The 18,858-nt window shown below is 39.8% G+C and overlaps 1 protein-coding gene across 6 annotated transcripts in view; it reads right to left on the bottom strand.

Moving 5' to 3' along the window:
- LOC101738182 (serine/threonine-protein kinase par-1) overlaps window positions 1-18,610 on the bottom strand; it is a 45,599-nt gene extending 26,989 nt beyond the window's left edge. For 4 of the 6 annotated variants that reach the window (XM_012694322.4, XM_012694326.4, XM_012694323.4 and 1 more), the window contains exons 1-2: window positions 18,130-18,610; window positions 473-589 (exon numbers count right to left, since the gene is read on the bottom strand). In XM_012694322.4, the coding sequence (XP_012549776.1) occupies window positions 473-589; window positions 18,130-18,279 (267 nt within the window). In that variant the 5' untranslated portion in view covers window positions 18,280-18,610. Of the gene's footprint in view, window positions 1-472; window positions 590-7,779; window positions 8,399-18,129 lie in introns of those variants that run through there. The other 2 variants (XM_062675315.1, XM_062675316.1) reach the window with 2 other exon arrangements.
- Window positions 18,611-18,858: the final 248 nt, after the last annotated feature.

Here is an 18,858-nt window from a genome sequence, read left to right as displayed (position 1 = left end):
TCGCGAGCCCTGCGAAAACGATTGATGATGAATAAAATAATGTACTACGACTTTGTAGAACACTTTATTATTTACAAAAAATGTCGCGACATTATGTCTAACTATTATAGTTGTGCCGCAATAAGTGTTCTTTTATTTAAAAAAAATAAAACAACGTCAAATATCGTTGTTAAAGACCCGAGCGGAGCCGGAGCGGGCCGCTAGTCTCTATATATAAAAATGAATTGCTGTTCGTTAGTCTCGCTAAAACTCGAGAACGGCTGGACCGATTTGGCTAATTTTCGTCTTGAATTATTTGTAGAAGTCCAGAGAAGGTTTAAAAGGTAAATAAAAATTAAAAATTTCTGGACAGATTCCTTTTCTTTGTTTTAAGTTTATTTTCTACAAAAGCTTAGGTCTTTTATTTATCGATTGAGGTACTACGAAGTTTGCCGGGTCAGCTAGTTTAAAATAAAAAGACAAATATATTCACCTGGTATAACCTAACTATGTGCGGATGACTCAGTCTCTTCATTATTGCTATTTCCCGGAATGTCTTCTTCAAATTGTCTTCATCTAATCTTGATTTGTCAATTATTTTTATAGCGACCTGTAAGACGAATTAAAATTGATTAATCACCAAGACTAATCACTAAGTAGGTGGTCAATCCACTGGTGGTAGGACCTCTTGTGACTCCGCGCGGGTGGTAAGGACGTTTTAGAGCCCTACCGAACTAAACAATTCCCATGCACTCTTACATCCAACTTCCGATCTCCGTCCGGGGTCAGAACCCGGTCACAGAGTAGGGGGGCCACCCAGACCGATAAGTATGGAACCAACAAGTCAGCCAGGGCCACCCAGACCGATAAGTACTGCATCAAAAAGTCGTCCGTGACCTCAAAATGTACCCCATCCCTCCCACCTACAATGATGTTTTTTTTTTTTATTGCTTAGATAGGTGGACGAGTTCACAGCCCACCTGGTGTTAAGTGGTCACTGGAGCCCATAGACCTCTACAAAGTAAACGCCGCCATCCACCTTGAGATATGAGTTCTAAGGTCTCAGTATAGTCACAAAGGCTGCCCCACCCTTCAAACCGAAACGAATTACTGCTTCACGGCAGAAATAGGCAGGGTGGTGGTACCTACCCGTGCGGGCTCACAAGAGATCCTACCGCCGTAAAAAGCGAAAGAAAGCCCGGGTAGAAGCTAGACAATTTTAAAGGATGTATTGTCGCGAAACTAAGTCTCTTTCCTCAATAAACACAAACACTGCGTTATCAATTGGTTTTCAATCACTTTATCCTTATCTGATAACACGTAACACAACATTGTTGCAATTCTTGTGTGCGTGTGATATTGTAAAATCAATAAAACAATATGTCGATGCGCATTTGTCTACACATAAAGGTAACCCGTCTTATAACATGGTATACAACGCGATAACGAGATTTTTCTTTAATATTATTTATATAATTACAATATGCACTATGAACACACAATATATGGGAATAAGCGAAATTTTATTGTTTATTTTTTAAGTGTAATAGGTAAAAAAATACATAACACACAGAAAACTAATTAAATTGAAGATTGAAGATAATAAAGGCATAGTTGAAATGTTTCATTCAGAAAAATTATTCTACTTTTTGTACTGGCTTCTAGTTTCATATAACATGGTTTCGCACTACACAGGCCTTTTTAAGAACGTATCTACCCTAACTGTTTTACTGGTGGTCAACCCAGCCCATAGACATCTACAACGTAAATGCCGCCACCCACCTTGAGATATAAGTTCTAAGGTCTCAGTATAGTTACAACGGCTGCCCAACCCTTCAAACCAAAACGCATTACTGTTTCACGGCAGAGATAGGCAGAGCGGTGGTACCTACCGGCGCGGACTCACAACACGTCTTTCCAGCAGTATTATAATTACGCAAATTATAATTTTTTGATTTTTATTGCACGTTATGTTATTCCTTCACCGTGGAAGTCAATTGTGAAGATTTCTTAAGTACCTACGTATTTCATTAGAAAAATTGGTAAGTACCCGCCTGCGGGATTCGAACGCCGGTGCATCGCTACATACGAATGCACCGGACGTCTTATCCTTTAGGCCACGACGACTTCTAAAGATTTAGGTATGTAGATCTACGGACGATGTGGACAGAGACTAAAGTAATCCACGAAGGATTTTAGTAACAGAATGCAATCAAAGATTTCAATGCAATATAATACTATATCACAAAACGCGCGGGTCATAAAAAAATGAGAATCTTTTTTTTCAACCGAAACCTTGCTCGTAAGTAAGCTCAAGGTCCAAAAGCTCGCCTTGAACTCATTTCTCTTTGAAAGCTCCCGCGACCTCAATTGCGTATGGTCTTTACAAATATTTCTTTAGTAGATCCACATTTTCTCCCTGTATTACGTGATCTAATCCCTTAGAAAAAATGTATAATTGAAGTTGAATAAAGACACTTTGATTAACATGTTAGACAAATAATTGTAAATAGACGTGCTTTAACAAAAACCGACTTCAAATAGAAAAAAAAAGGATTAATTAACAACAAATTAATATACACTAAAAACAATAATCATCGAAATCGGTTGGCGTGATATTGAGTTATTGAGTTATTCATCTATTTCTCGCACACGTACTTAATGCAAATTTAAGACTTATATGGTTTTTTCATGGATGCCTTTATCAGAACTGGAACACTGAAATGGGACCATACGGGAAGCATCAGCTTTCTAATAAATAAAGAATCATCAAAATCGATTCACCCAGTCAAAAGTTATGAAGTAACAAATATTTTAAAAAAAATCGTCGCATTGAGAACCTCCTCCTTTTTTGAAGTCGGTTAAAAACATGCCTATTCAAAACACAGATGACTCGTAATTAAACTGTTACTTTGTAGGATAGTATTAGAAATATCTGGTACGATCTAGTATTGATTAAAGCCTAAATTCATTGTCATCGTCTCCGGTGTCGGCTGAAATCAATGGTGGTTGTTTGCAATCACGTTATGTTCGGTCGGAATTAGTGGTTTCATAGCCCCGGTTCCACGGTTACGTACTCGTCGAACTCGACAAAGAGAACGACGTGCAACCTAACCCATGCATCAGCCCGCTGAGTTTCTCGCCGGATCTTCACAGCGGGTCGCGATTTCGATCCGGTAGTAGATTCATTCGCGAAGCAACTGCTCTTGAGTTGTTAGGTCTCCTTCGGAGGCGCTCGAGCAGTTGTTAGTAAATCCCATGTCTCCTGGCTGAGCCTTTGCTCGCCCACCTGTCCTGGTGAAACTGGAAAGGCCTCCGGGGCACCAGTAATCATTCAATCACAAAAAAAAAATGTTTAATGGTTTATACTGGTCGTTCGACGTTTTGGAAGTCCGCACGGGTAGGTACCACCGCCCTGCATAGTTCTGCCGTGAAGCAGTAATGTGTTTCGGTTTGAACGGCTGATTAGGCGTTGTAATGTAGTAACTTTCACGTCCTAACCTCCTGAGTCGAACCCTAAGCTCTGACATAGCGGCGCATCACGAATAACCGCTTTCTGTACTAGGAAGTCAACCCGGCATTAAACCAGAAATTTGATTTATCTTATATCTTTAAACGAGCAATTCTTTTACATGTATATATCGGAAATCTATATAAAATATAAATCTCGAAAACGGCTCCAACAATTTTCATAAAATTTAGTATACAGGATTTCGGGGGCGATAAATCGATCTAGCTACGATTTATTTTCAGAAAATGTTGTTTTATTCCTCTTTTCAATAATCAACTTTGTCGATAATTTTGATTTTTTCTTAAAATAACCAGTTCATATTTTTTTATTATTTTGTCGGTAAGATCGAAAAATATATTATTCATATTTCATCATTTTATCAATATGTAATTCGTATTTAAATATAATTTCTAAAAAACACATTTTATAAAAAAAAAAAAAAACGAGCAAAGCTCTGTCATTATCTAGTATTATTTTAAGCCAATAACAACTTTCGCTTTTTAGTGACTTTCATAATCACATGACCCTTCAAAAGCCTTGCAGAATTTGGTGCATGGACGAGTCCTTAAGTTTCCGAAGACGAGCCAGCAAAACGCGTGATCCTAAATGGTTACCGCCACTGCCCCAGCAAAGCGACAGTCCGTATTCACTATGAAGTTCTATTTTTTATTGCCTTTATAGGCATACTAGCATACGGCTGTAGGTTATACGATAAGACGATGATCTTCCACCGAGTGGCTGATATTGCTCGGTAGACCGACGCTCTGAATGTTGTTGGTCGGAACTTGTATATATGCAAGCTTATCTTGAAAATGTCGTAAGCGAGATTCAGGTATCTGTCAAATATCTTGCGTTGTATGTTGGCTAATCGCCACAAAGTTCACGGCATGAGTGGTTACAGTCGCCCATGGACCTCAGCAATGCCAGGTCAGAGCCAAGCCGCTGCCTACCGTTAAGTACTCGCTACAAGCCTCGTTTGTAGGACATGTCATAGCGCGCGGAAAACACAATGGTATTTGAAAAGTTAATAAATAGTTACACAAAATGTAATGACCGTCTTCAATTTAATTAGTTTTCTGTGTGTTATGTATTCTAGCTCTTATATATACTAATATTGTTACGCCGGTAAGAGTAACGCCATCTATCTCTAAATAGTCGAACGAATATCGAAGGATCTAGCAGCATCTAGAAAGCTCGAGTAGTACAACGCCATCTATTGTCAGATAGCGGAAGACAATAATCGACTTGTGTGGAATATCCTCGCTAAATCTAGGGATGTCGTATCGACTATAAAAGCGTTGCAGAGATGGCACGCCGTCAGTCAGTAATCGGAACTACTCGAAGCGAAACAGCGAACGGATTACTTGAAGCGAAGCGGAAGAAGCGAATCGAGAACTTTAAAGTGTTAGAAGTGTTTGAAGTGTTCTAAGTATTGGTTTAGTTGTACTTAAGTGGAATTTTATTTATCCCGAACCCCCAGCGCGTAACAATGTGAAGGTATAACAGAAACCTTGTTAACGGCGCCCTTGACAAGGCTTTGGCCTCAAACAACTCCAACGAGTGTGGCATAGAACTAAAGTCTAATGTGTTATTTTATGAATACAGTTTTCAAATTAAATACAGTTTTCAATCAACGACAAAAAACACGCTTTAATAGCAAACCAACAAATATTTATATCTCTGTTGATATCGGTCAGGATTTTAGAGCTAAGATTCTTTTTCCCTTTATCAATTCGCTAGTAGCCTAAGGGGCTATTCCAGTTACGCGCGGTCAGATAAGCTCAAGGGCTCAACCTGAGAGAATTCGCTAACACTAGCCCTAGCAAGAGCAGTGCTTCGCTGAATCTACCCTCGGATCGAAATCGCGACTTACTGTGAAATTCATAGAAGAAGCATACGGTCCACCTGATGGTGAATGGTTACCGTCGCCCATGGACGTCAGCAATGCCAGAGACAGAGCCAAGCTGCTGTCTACCGCTTAATGCTCTCCACGAGTTTCGTTTGAAGAAGGACATCTTATAGCGCTCGGGAAACACAGTGGAGTGGGACTCTTTCCAAAGCCGGACGGTACGTGGCAAAAAAGATCTCTGGAAACGTATTGTGGATGAACGCAATGGCTCCAGGTTGTATGGATGAACTCTACTCCGAATCCAATGATTGCTGGTTGGCATGTTCACAGTCCACCTCCTCAGTAACAAACTGAAGTCCCCGGGCAGCAACGCCGACCGCCTGAAGACATAAGTCTTGACCGCTTCAAGCCGGCCCTAATGTTTGCTTCGCAGAAATACGACGGGACAGCGGAAGTATCTACCCGCCATCGTAATCTACCACCAATAAAGATATGAGTGGATGAAAGGGATATGATACTTTTAGCAACGGCTTAATAATTTGAATAAATAAAAAAAATACAAAAGTGGGTTGGAACGATCGACACAGAATATTAAATCTAAGACAAGTGAACGCTGCGCGCGCTTCCAGCAAAAGTGATCCGAGGTGGCGTGATGTCCCCGCTGGTCGGTCGGTTGCCCCTCCAGATGACGTCACGAGTCCACGTGAGTGCTCGTCGTCAATGGCTCCGCCCATCGACTTTGACTTAAGAGGAAGTCGCCTCTAATACGGCCTCTCCTGACTGGTGGACGTCCACGTTCACCTCGATGTCATGACCGTCTTCAATCTCTGACGATGCAGGACTCACTGTGTGCACAGCGTTGCTATCGGGGTGTTCTATGATATCGTCATAGAAATAGATTGTTTGCATTACAATCATGATTTTGGTACCATGAACCATTAGTAAAAGTTAGTAGTTCTTGTGAGCATTTTACATCACATTTCAGTGTGTTCATGTATAGTAGGCTCTTGTTGAGTTACGTTAGATGTACTGACGACACGGCACTGTTACCATATCGGGTGTACAATATACTGTGAGAGTAAAGTCTGGTTGACATGGCCAAGTTAACATGTCAAGCTAATACACTCGTAACGTGAACTGCGTTACCACGTCACACCTTTACGTGAACTTTGTTACCACGTCATAACATATACGTGAACTAGGTTACCACGGTACAACATCTACGTGAACTATGTTACCACGTAAATCTCTGCGTGAACTATGTTACCACGTTACAACATCTACGTGAACTATGTTACCACGTAAATCTCTGCGTGAACTATGTTACCACGTTACAACATCTACGTGAACTATGTTACCACGTAAATCTCTGCGTGAACTATGTTACCACGTTACAACATCTACGTGAACTATGTTACCACGTAAATCTCTGCGAAGCATGCAGTCAACCCCAAGAATGTTTGACATTACGCGTCACTGGTGACTCAACTAGTGCCTGAACCCTACGAGGACTCGGCCTAACCTGACCTCCACCAAAAATTAAATCAACTCGTGAATCTGTAGACTAGCGTTCGCGAGTCAACCAGAAGGCCCATTATGCCCCGTATCATTATTAAAGTTCCGAGTTTGTCAGTCAGACCTCTGACCATCTTAATACAGAGCAACGATCTCCTGGCGCACTCGACGTATGAGGCAAAGCAATCTGATGCTAATTGCATAGCATTATAAAGAATATTGGCATACTCTAACTTTCGCGGACACAACGGCTTAAAGTCTTTTACGAAGTTACCCCACGTCCGGTCACTAGACAATCACACGTGTAACCAAGTACGCTCATCACTCTTAAGACAGCCCAAAACTCGTGACAAATACTCAGTGCCTTCCCAGTTAAGGATCTAGTCCATTCTACTTCCTTACACAATGTGTCTATGTATTGCACGGCAGGGTAAAACTTAGAAATAAAGTAACCATGAGCTCGATCTGAATTTACGAATCTAATGGATTCGGTTAACTTCCATGCTGATGTGGTAGTTGCCTTTTTATTGTCACAACGCGTGGTGGAACTATTTTACATCTATTCTCAAACGCGGGTACAATCGACACGGCGATGGAACAACACGGCGTCCCGTTTGCATGATCACCGACCTGGACAGTCGGACTGTTGTCTAATTGACGTATTGATGGAGTGTGCCGACTAGTAACATTTTGAACCCTTCGAATGTTATTTCCACCCATCGAAACTGAGCATTCAGTCTCGAGCATGTTCTATCGCGTCAATAAAAATAGACCGTAAGGTCGGTTGTGATAAAGTCGTTGAGCTAGTTACTTGGTGATTTATTACATTTCATAAGAGGGTATCCGACAAAAAAAATCTACTTCGCACCAAGAATCGATATCATTAACGCTGGGGTCAAAATTAGAAATATAAAAATGGTTCGACCTTACTTTGGACAGTGCACTTAATGCTCCGATGATCCTGTCTGTAGCGTCGTACGCGCGGGACTCTGACGGCGGCGGTGATGTGATGCCCAACGCCACCACGGGTCCGGCGCCACCACCGTCCGCGGTCGACGGACGTGCGTCTTCTATCTGCGACCCTAGCGGGCTCGACTCACGCGCAACGTTCACATTTGAGTTTTAAGCAATTAAACGCGCCAATATTATTCTCCAATATTGGTCTCGAACATTCGGCGAATGCGAGCGTCCTCCTACCCTGCTTCCAGTTACACGTATATCGGTCATTACGTTGTTAATTTAATGCAAATTTTAAAAATAAACTGTACGCCAGGATAACCCAAAAGCGGATAGGGCACAAGCCCTATCCCACTTCTGATTTTAGCAACGGCTTAATAATTTGAATAAATAAAAAAAATACAAAAGTGGGTTGGAACGATCGACACAGAATATTAAATCTAAGACAAGTGAACGCTGCGCGCGCTTCCAGCAAAAGTGATCCGAGGTGGCGTGATGTCCCCGCTGGTCGGTCGGTTGCCCCTCCAGATGACGTCACGAGTCCACGTGAGTGCTCGTCGTCAATGGCTCCGCCCATCGACTTTGACTTAAGAGGAAGTCGCCTCTAATAATACATATTGTTAATTTTGAGAAAACAAACTTTTGTTACTTGTACTTTTTTTTCGTACATAGCTCGTCCACACATCTAAGCAATAAAAAAAAAAAAAAATTTAATGTACGCTTATACTTTTTCGTACATTTTCAAAAATAGCCTTTAAAGCCGGAGATTTAAGGTCTAATATGCTTTGTAGGCAAATTCATTACACTTTCGTTCAATGTAAAAACTCAAAAATCATAAAAATGGTACCTAATCCCTTTATGCACTTATGTCTACAAATGCTTTATTTTAATTAACGATACAAACATTACGAGAAATGCACTACGCATTGTCTTCTTAAAAAAATACAACAAACGTTCGAAGTCTGACAAAAAATCAGGAAAATTACGTTGATCTTTTTTTTTTGATGGCCAATTTACAAGGTCGACTTGTGGGTCGTTGACTGACCGAGCTTCGCGAGGACGTGGGGGGGATAAATGTCGCCCATAGACTATAGCTTTTTCTTAACGAGCTTACGGGTCATCTAGTTTAAATGGGCGTCCTCATTAGCCATAGATATCATCAACATAAGTGCCGACACCCATCTTAAAAAACGGGTTTTAAGTCCCAGTTCTGTAGCTCAACGTCTACCCCACCCTTCAAATCGGAACGCATTAGTGCTTCGCGGCAGAAACAGGCAGGGCGGTGGCACCTACCCGTGCGCACTTACAAGAAGTCCTACCACCAGTAATAATGGAACGATACTTTCAAAATAGCATTCATTTAATTTGAAAGATTTATTTATTTATTTATTTTATTTTATTTTATACTCTATGGACAAAACAAAACTTGTACACAGACGGATTTAATGCCATGGGCATTCTATTCCAGTCGACCATAGGGTGGGTGGTGCAGAGATAATGCATGGTAGGTGCATTAACAAAAGAATAACAAACAACAACAACAAAACAAAAAAAAAGAACAAACTCAAAACAAAAATATTCCTTAAAATAACATCTCAGTATTATAGAGAATACACATAATGTTAAATATAGGTACTTATATAGATTACATATGACTATGTATGCATAAATTTATCTTTTTAAATTTAATGTGTATGTTGTAGATGGACTGGCTCATAGCTTGCTATCGTCTCATGCCTTTGGGCCTGAGGTGTAGTTATATCTCATAGCGGTTGTCTCGCCCCTAAATAAACTATTATAGGCAAACTTTTTTGACTGCGCTCCCTTAAGTAAAGAGAAAATTCTGTTCTAAAAATCCTTAGCGAACCCTAGATAGGAAGGGAGTGGTGTGTTCTGAACTACTAAATCGAACTAAAACTTAAAAATATTGGCGACAAAACCTTCGAACATCCCCCACAGGGGTCGCGACTTCTAATTGCGTTATTTTGCCACGTACCATCCGGCTATGGAATGAGCTCCCCTCCCTCCACGGTGTTTCCTGAGCGCTATGACATGTCCTTCTTTAAAAGAGGCTTGTGGAGAGTATTAAGCGGTAGGCAGCGGCTTGGCTCTGCCCCTGGCATTGCTAAAGTCCGTGGGCAACGGTGACCACTCACCATCAGGTGGGCCGTATGCTCGTCTGACTACAAGGGCAATAAAAAAAAAATCACCGCTGGTCTAAACAATACAAATTCAGCGATCGCCGCTGCCCATTGTCATCAACAAACCCTGCAAATCAGCGTCCCACAAGTAATTTAACAAGTTCATGAATTTTAGCATTTGCATTTCACGTCACTAGTTGTTTCCTCGTGGATGTAATGCGCACGTGTCGGGCACACGAGTGCTTTCAGATCATTACCGGCATGGATTCGACCTAGAATCGTTAGTCACGTGGACACTTAAAGGTCAGATAAACTGGCGTAGTACAGACTGCTTATTGACTAGGATATACGGGCCGTATCTAATTCAACTTCTCCGTGATCTGAGCGAAGGATACATGATGGAATACTTTTTTTTGTTACTGCTTAGATGGGTGGACGGGCTCACAGCCCACCTGGTGTTGAGTGGTTACTGGAGCCCATAGACATCTACAACGGAAATGTGTCACCCGCCTTGAGATATAAGTTCTAATGTCTCAATATAGTTACAACGGCCGCCCCGCCCTTCAAACCGAAACTCATTACTGCTTCACGATAGAATAGTCAGGGTGGTAGGTACCCGTGCGGACTCACAAGAGGTCGTACCACCAGAAAAGTGGAGTAAATGCAGTCCGTTTTGATATAAATAGTTGTTATAGCAAAGAGATGAGACTAAGCTCTCATGTCTGAAGGTTTGAGAACGTATTCAGATGGAATATGGGTTCCAAACACCGTGGTGGACCGTGGAAAAGACTACGGAAACGTTAAGTGAACTAAGGGACGCGAGAAATATAAAACTAAGCCTTTTTTTAAATACTGCTAAAGTTTCTAAATTTTCCCCTCCTGAAAACCGTGTTTCGTGAAGCCAAATATGATTTCGAGTCAACGCACAAACTTTTAGAAGCTGCACAAAAGCTCACACAGAACTCTCGAGTGCTGCAAAGTTGATTGTTGACACGGCTTCCACGTTTATAGACTTGTAGGACTTTTGCAAATGTACAAATATTTTATTGTAACAGTTTTTCATTGCTTAACTTAGACAGACGAGGTCATAATGCACTCGACGGTAAGCTGACTGACAGTACGATTGAAGTCGTCGTGGCCTAAAGGTTAAGACGTCCGGTGCATTCGTATGTAGCGATACACCGGTGTTCGAATCCCGCAGTCTGGTACCAATTTTTCTAATGAAATACGTACTTCACAAATATTCACGATTGATTTCCACGGTGAAGGGATATGATCGTGTAATAAAAATCGAACCCGCAAAATTATAACTTGCGTAATTACTGGTGGTAGGACCTCTTGTGTGTCCCCACGGGTAGGTACCACCACCGCGCCTATTTCTGCCGTGAAGCAGTAATGCGTTTCGGTTTGAAGGGTGGGGCAGCTGTTGTGACTATACTGAGACCTTAGAACTCATATCTCAAGGGGCAAGGGGCCAGGTGGGCAGTGAGCTCGTCCACCCATCTAAGCAAAAAAAAACACGAAGGAATCAGCCGATGTACTATTGTTGTATAATCCTGAGACTTGATGCCTGTGAGCTCCGGTAATCACTTACAACGAGATGGGCCGTCAGCTCGTTTCTGTTTGCTTCTATTCTATAAGTTTAACGGTAGGCAGCGGTTTGGCTTTGCCCCTGGCATTCCTGAAGTCCACTCACCGTCGGGTGAGCCGTATGCTCGTGTGCCTATTTCTATGGCAAAAATGTCCAAGTCTCGCGAGAATAGCTTTTTTTTTTACCACATTTCAATATCCAACGACACTTCTTATATACATGTAACCTCTATATTATTTATGACATATGTAAATCTTAAAAGAGGTCAATATGTTATACAGGTGACATAAAAGTTAATTTGAATATTGGAACATCAGAAAAAGGAACATTAGAAATATTAAAAACATTTTTGAATATTGAAATATAATCTATATATATAAAAATGAATTGCTGTTCGTTAGTCTCGCTAAAACTTGAGAACGGCTGGAGCGATTTGGCTAATTTTGGTCTTGAATTATTTGTGGAAGTCCAGAGAAGGTTTAAAAGGTAAATAAATATGAAAATGCTCGAAATTAAATAAAAATAATAATTTTGGTTTTCCTTTGACGTGTCCCCCGTCGGACGGATTCCTTTTGTTTGTTTTAAGTTTATTTTATACAAAAGTTTAGGTCTTTTATTTATCGATTGAGGCACTACGAAGTCTGCCGGGTTCGCTAGTAAAACATAAAAAACTGGTGAAGCAATAATAGCTTTAAATGTTGTTTCTCTTAATAGAGCAACTCAGTTTGTGCTATAGTTTTACTGGGCTAAACTTTATTTTGATGTGAATAAACTAATATATATATAAGTATATACTAATATATAAATCTACAGTGGTTTTTACGGATGTTCCGTTATAACTACTGAACCGTGCATCCGATTGACTTGAAACTTGGTATCCGTGTAGAAAATACATGTACTTAATGGATATGCTAATATTTATATGAGTGTTGGACTCCCTAATAATAACGACAATAAATAATAATGTTAATTTTAAATGCCCAGCGAAGCGGGCGAGTACGTCTAGTACATACTTAGTCTGGCCATAAATACTGTTACAATTAAAAATAAACAAAATATTACATTTGAATTTGGAATCTGTCATTTTTATATGATTGCTCATTGAATTTTCTCATTTTGACGCCAATACATTGTACAATATTTTGCGATATTAAAATGGAGTGGGGTGATAAAGAGAACCGAATCACTGTGATTGCATTACACAAAGTAGGTATGGAACCAAATGCAATTTTTAAAACTCTCCATACGCTTGGTATTAGTAAAATGTTTGTGTACCGGGCTATTAATAGGTGCAATGAGACCTCCTCTGTTTGTGACAGAAAAAGATCTGGCCGTCCAAGTAGTGTTCGTACGAAAAAGGTGGTCAAAGCAGTAAGGGAAAAAATTCGAAGAAATCCTGTCCGAAAGCAAAAGATTTTATCTCGGGAGATGAAGATAGCACCTAGAACCATGTCGCGTATTTTAAAAGATGACTTAGGACTTGCAGCCTATAAGAGACGTACTGGTCATTTCTTAACTGATAATTTAAAAGAGAATAGGGTGGTAAAATCGCAACAGCTACTGAAGCGGTACGCAAAGGGAGGTCATAGAAAAATTTTGTTTACGGATGAGAAAGTTTTTACAATTGAGCAACATTTTAACAAACAAAATGACCGTATTTATGCTCAAAGCTCTAAGGAAGCTTCCCAATTAGTCGACAGAGTGCAACGTGGGCACTATCCGACTTCAGTGATGGTTTGGTGGGGTATTAGCTATGAAGGAGTGACTGGGCCATACTTTTGTGGAAAAGGTATCAAAACATCGGCACAAGTGTATCAAGGTACCATTCTTGAGAAGGTAGTGAAGCCCCTTAACAATACCATGTTCATTAATCAAGAATGGTCCTTCCAGCAAGACTCGGCGCCAGGTCATAAAGCTCGGTCTACGCAGTCTTGGTTGGAAACGAATGTTTCGGACTTCATCAGAGCTGAAGACTGGCCGTCGTCTAGCCCCGTTTTTAATCCGCTGGATTATGATTAATGGTCAGTTTTAGAGAGTACGGCTTGCTCTAAACGCCATGATAATTTGGAGTCCTTAAAACAATCCGTACGATTGGCAGTGAAAATTTTTCCCATGGAAAGAGTGTGTGCTTCTATTGATAACTGGCCTCAACGTTTAAAGGACTGTATTGCAGCCAATGGAGACCACTTCGAATAAGCTTTTTATACTTTAAATTGTTTTATATTTATGTATTAAACTATCACACTGTAAAAACGATAAATGTTATTTGCAATAGATTTTTTTTTTTACTTTGTCTTAGTATTTAGGCAAGACTAGGTATATATCACTCGATCATTTCTTCAAAAATATTTTTCACTTCCATGAAATATAACGAAGCGATTTTAATAATATTGTTTTTGCAAACGCTCCACGTATCGGTTGGCTTTGATGAATATTTCGTCGGTCCTCTATTTGTTTGGCGTTAACCAAAGAGAATTATTGACGGAAAAATACTATGAAGGAAAATCTCTCGTGTTTAGTTTGCCTTATTTTTCTTCCAATTATTTAATTATGCTTTTCCGTTTGGGACGATAGTGGTTTTTTTCCGTTTGACGTAGACTTAATAACAGACATAATAAGTGTCTCCGGAAACCTTGGTCCGGAAACCTGCAGCGCTTCAGCTCACGCGTCATTACGGATCCTCCCGATCCATTAACGGTGCTTTTAGGTACTACAAGCACCGGTCACCGTCCTCGCCGAACCCGTCGCTTGCGGCGAAGGACTCGACGAGTGAATTAACCCATAGACACAGCCCACTGAGTTTCTAGCCGGATCTTCTCAGTGGGTCGCGTTTCCGATCCGGTGATTCTGCGAAGTACTGCGCTTGCTAGGGCCAGTGTTAGGAACACACCCGGTTTGAGCCCCGTGAGAGAAGCTAATATAGCCTGTCAAGGCTATCAGTATAGGTAGGAGAAAAAAAGCTTCAGCTATGTGTAACTCGGTGGTTCAATTAGGAGATTCATTATGGATATTATCACATGAAAGTTATGAAACATCGACATCAAAACCGCTAACTTATAATCACCTCCTTCTGGCTTCCAGTTTCCTCAATGCTGAGGGTCGTGACCACCTAATCGCAACTATCTGCCGCCGAGTGTAGAGCATCCTGGACTGTGATGTCGAGAGTAGTGCGGACCTGGTCAGTGCAACGCGTCAGGTCTCTGCCTCGTGGTCTTTTTTCATCCACCTTTCCAGTGACCATTAGCTTCTCCAAACTGGCATCATCCTTTCTGGCAATGTGGCCAAAGTATTCCAGAACTCTACGCAGACAGACGGTAAAAAGCTTCATCTGTATCTGGAGTTCTTGGAGGATCGACACGTTGGTGTAACGTGCTGTCCAGGGAATCCCTAGCACGTTTCGCCGGCACCACATCTCAAATGCATCAATACGGTCGCGATTAGCTTTCTTCAGGATCTAGGTCTCTGCGCCGTATAGGAATACGGAGAACAGTAAATTGCGTACATGATTGCTCTTGGTTTTCAACAAGATGTTTTTATCCTTCCATCTATACTAATATATAAATCTACAGCAGTTTTTACAGATATTTTGTTATAACCACTGAACCATGCATCCGATTGACTTGAAACTTGGTATCCATGTAGAAAATACATGTACTTAATGGATAGGCTAATATTTATGTGAGTGTCGGACTCCCTACACCAGTTGCGGGGATGTTAATGATGAGAATCTCTGTTGAGGTGAGAAATAATAATGTTAATTTTAAATGCCCAGCGAAGCGGACGGGTACAGCTAGTATCTTATTAAGTTTGTATTATAAACGCCACTTAAATGTTTTCAAGCTTTGACTGCCCTATAGGTCACCGGTGCCCTACGCGGCGCACAAAAGTAATTATGTTGATATCTGTCACTAAGGCTCCGGAAGTAGACTCTGGGAAAGACGAATCCGAAGATACCGAGAATGAATCTGCAATCCAGGCAATCTAGGCGCTTAGCAAGGGTAATCGTAATAATTTATTACCAGTGGTAGGACCTCTTGTGATTCCGCACGGGTAGGTACCACCACCCTGCCTATATCTGCCGTGAAGCAGTAATGCGTTTCGGTTTGAAAGATTGGGCAGCCGTTGTAACTATACTTGAGACCTTAGAACTTATATCTCAAGGTGGGTGGCGCAATTACGTTGTAGGTGTCTATGGACTCCAGTAACCACTTAACACCAGGTGGGCTGTGAGCTCGTCCACCTATCTCAGCAATAAAAAAAAATCTTTCGAACGACAGAAGATATAAAAACGTTATGCACTTTTAAAATAGTGATATTTATAAATATTTTATGCCGAAACTAATATGCATTCTACATTTAAAAAAATAATAATTTAAGAGTACTGCAATTGTTTTTATACTTTGTTACAAGGACTATGACAATGGTTTCGCTTGTTCTTTTTCAAAGTACACTTTAACAAATCCTAAATTTACTACAGAGTTAGTTACAAATTAAAAGATGTACATTTTAAGACAATGTATGATTCAATCAATGCCTTTGATCATGCCAATGTCTCTGGCATCTTTAACTTAACTGTCCTTAATGAAACCTGAATCTACATATTCTACGAGAATTAAACTCATGTATGATTTAATATGCTCTCACCATAGAGAGAGAAAGAGAGAGAGAGAGAGAGACCAGAACTGCCAGCCTGACCTGGATCGATGTTAAGGAGCAAGCTCAAGACAGGGTAACGTGGAGACAACTTGTGAGTACTTTCTGTACCAGCAATCGCGGTACCCTAGGACTACAATGTGATTTAAATTTGCAAAAATCTCATTTAAATCAGATTCATGTAATTTTTGTCATATCAATCAATTGCCATATCAATCATGCGGCCCATCTAATGTTGAAGATTGACTGGGATCCATAGGTAACATGGTGAATGTCACCAACCACATTAAGAAGTAAAGTCAAAGTCTCAACTGTATCACCGTCCCACCCTTCCAATAGGACCGTTTTTCTTGGCCCAAATAGGCAGGGATGACTATCAATCGAGAAGATCTCTCAAATTGTTTTATCAATTTATTTTAATTTATTTATCTAGTATTGTTAAACTATTAAGTTTTATAACATTATTCTTGTTAGGATCGTTTTAAATATTGTAAATTATAAAAAAAAGGTTTCTCCTCTTTCAACAGTTTTTTTAAAATAAACAGACTAACTTAACTGGTTCTTTTAAACTGTTGCTCTTTTTGTAACTTAAAATTTTGACTTGAGTATGTTACATCCAAGTTCAAATAAATATTTTTGAATATGATAAGTAATTAACATATATTTCATTAGAGGGAAGACTGTATATTAACTATTACACTTTGCTATTGACATTAATTTTAATTTAATTTTCCTGCTAAATTAGTACTTCCAATAATCTTTTCTGGAATCTTTTTTCAATGTCCAGCTCAGCCAAATGTATTGAGAGTGCATAATTAGTAGTAATTATTTATGTTATAATGTTGGTGTTTGAAGTCTTTGTTTGCCTTTTGACTTGGTTTCATGTTGGTCGATATTCTTTTTTTTTTTAAATGGGCAGCTGTATCTGTGCTTTTAAATCATTATTTTATGTTTGACTCATGTATAGCGTTTAAAAGCCATAATATTGCCATAAAAATTAATAGTTCTGAAGAAAAAAACCGTTTTTGTTTTAATATTTTTATTTTACTCATTAATTGAAGTGTTTTTCTAGTGTCTATTTCAAAGCGGGCAAAACCAAATTTTCTGGTTTCCAAAAAGCACTGTGTAGAATTCACAGATCTACTTCAAATGTTAATCACGTTTAAATTATTCTCGAAGTATTTGTATATTCAAATAAATGCGTTATTCGAAAAATTATGAAAATCATTTAAATTGATTTGGTAAACAAATTATTTTGACCAATTTTTTTTCGTGATTCTCCGCTATGTATCCATAAGCGAACGAGTTCGCCATTATTTTTATTATAGGAAGTAAACACTTAATAGTCTCGCAAGATAAACTTCGTGCAAGCCAATAAACACAAGAGGGCCGTAATTGACCAACAACAATGGAGCGATTTTTGTCAATTGAAAATAATTACGGCGAAAAATATTTGATGCGTAGAAAAAAAGTCATACTTGCATAAATATTTTGGCTATGAAAAAAATGTGCAGAATGAACCATAAATTGTAAAGTATAGTTTAAAAGTATTCCGATTTCGATTTGGATACTATAGTTTGAAACTTACGAATAAGCCGCCTAAATAAAATAGGCAAGTAATGTTCGAATTAAGAATGTAAACAAGGTACTATGAAACTGGTTAAGGTTTTCAATGTTTTTTTTTAAAACACGTTCTCGCCCCTCGTACATCAGATGTACTTGCTATAAACAAGTTATAGTGCAATGTTTGGCAAACCTGACCAAAGTTTTCGAATCTCGCAATGGAAAATAACCAAGACATCACAACACGATTAACATATTCACGAACACATAAAGACGCCATACACATATATAATCACTTCGTAATAAGATAATACGTGAATAAAACACAAAAACCACTGTATTTCACATCGGAACGATAGTAGGTACGCACCTTACTTTTAGTAATAACATGTGTAGCCAGTTTTACGACGGCGAAGTTACCAGTTCCTATAGTCTTTTCAAGTTCATAGTTACCGACACACACGAGCTGGTCTATTGGGAAATGCTTGCTTTTGTGTATAGGGCTGATATTGCAGGCCATTTTCGCGAAAAACGCGTAAAACCCGCTCGTGCTCACGACCCGTCGAGGAGTTTTCGTTCACTGGCGCTAATTCGAGCTGCTTGTCGCCGCGGCGCTAGTATCACTCACGTCATCCGCCGCGGGACTTGCAACTTCACCCCGCGATATTTCATTAACAACCATGAATAAATAATTGGCGAAATTCCATTCTGAAACTTGCTCGGTCTTTATATCTTAGCATAATCTTTAGATGTTTTTTATGTTGACACTCACAGCTTCAAACTGAACTTGACAGAATGCTTATCAGTAATTTTCTTATCAATACGTTTGGATTCAATTGAACATCACTTGTAAGTGAAAAAGAGAACCGCGATTCACAACCATTACGCGATTGTTTCTCTCTCGCTCGTCCTCATTCATTTCTGATGGGTTGAAGCGAGGTAGATATATTGTAGTCTTCGTTAGGCAGTGGGCTCAGTGACGTCAGCGAGATCCTCTGACGTCACACGCGGCAAATTCAAACCCAGACGGCGAGGGGGTAATTACGTCAGCAAGATATATCGATTTTAACAATAACCAAGTACGCGTTTTGAGGGAGGA

This window comes from Bombyx mori, chromosome 23 (assembly GCF_030269925.1).
Source record: "Bombyx mori chromosome 23, ASM3026992v2".
Taxonomy (NCBI): Eukaryota; Metazoa; Arthropoda; class Insecta; order Lepidoptera; family Bombycidae; genus Bombyx; species Bombyx mori.
The sequence above is the reverse complement of the archived record's forward strand: the minus strand, read 5'-3'. Positions and strand labels throughout refer to the sequence as shown.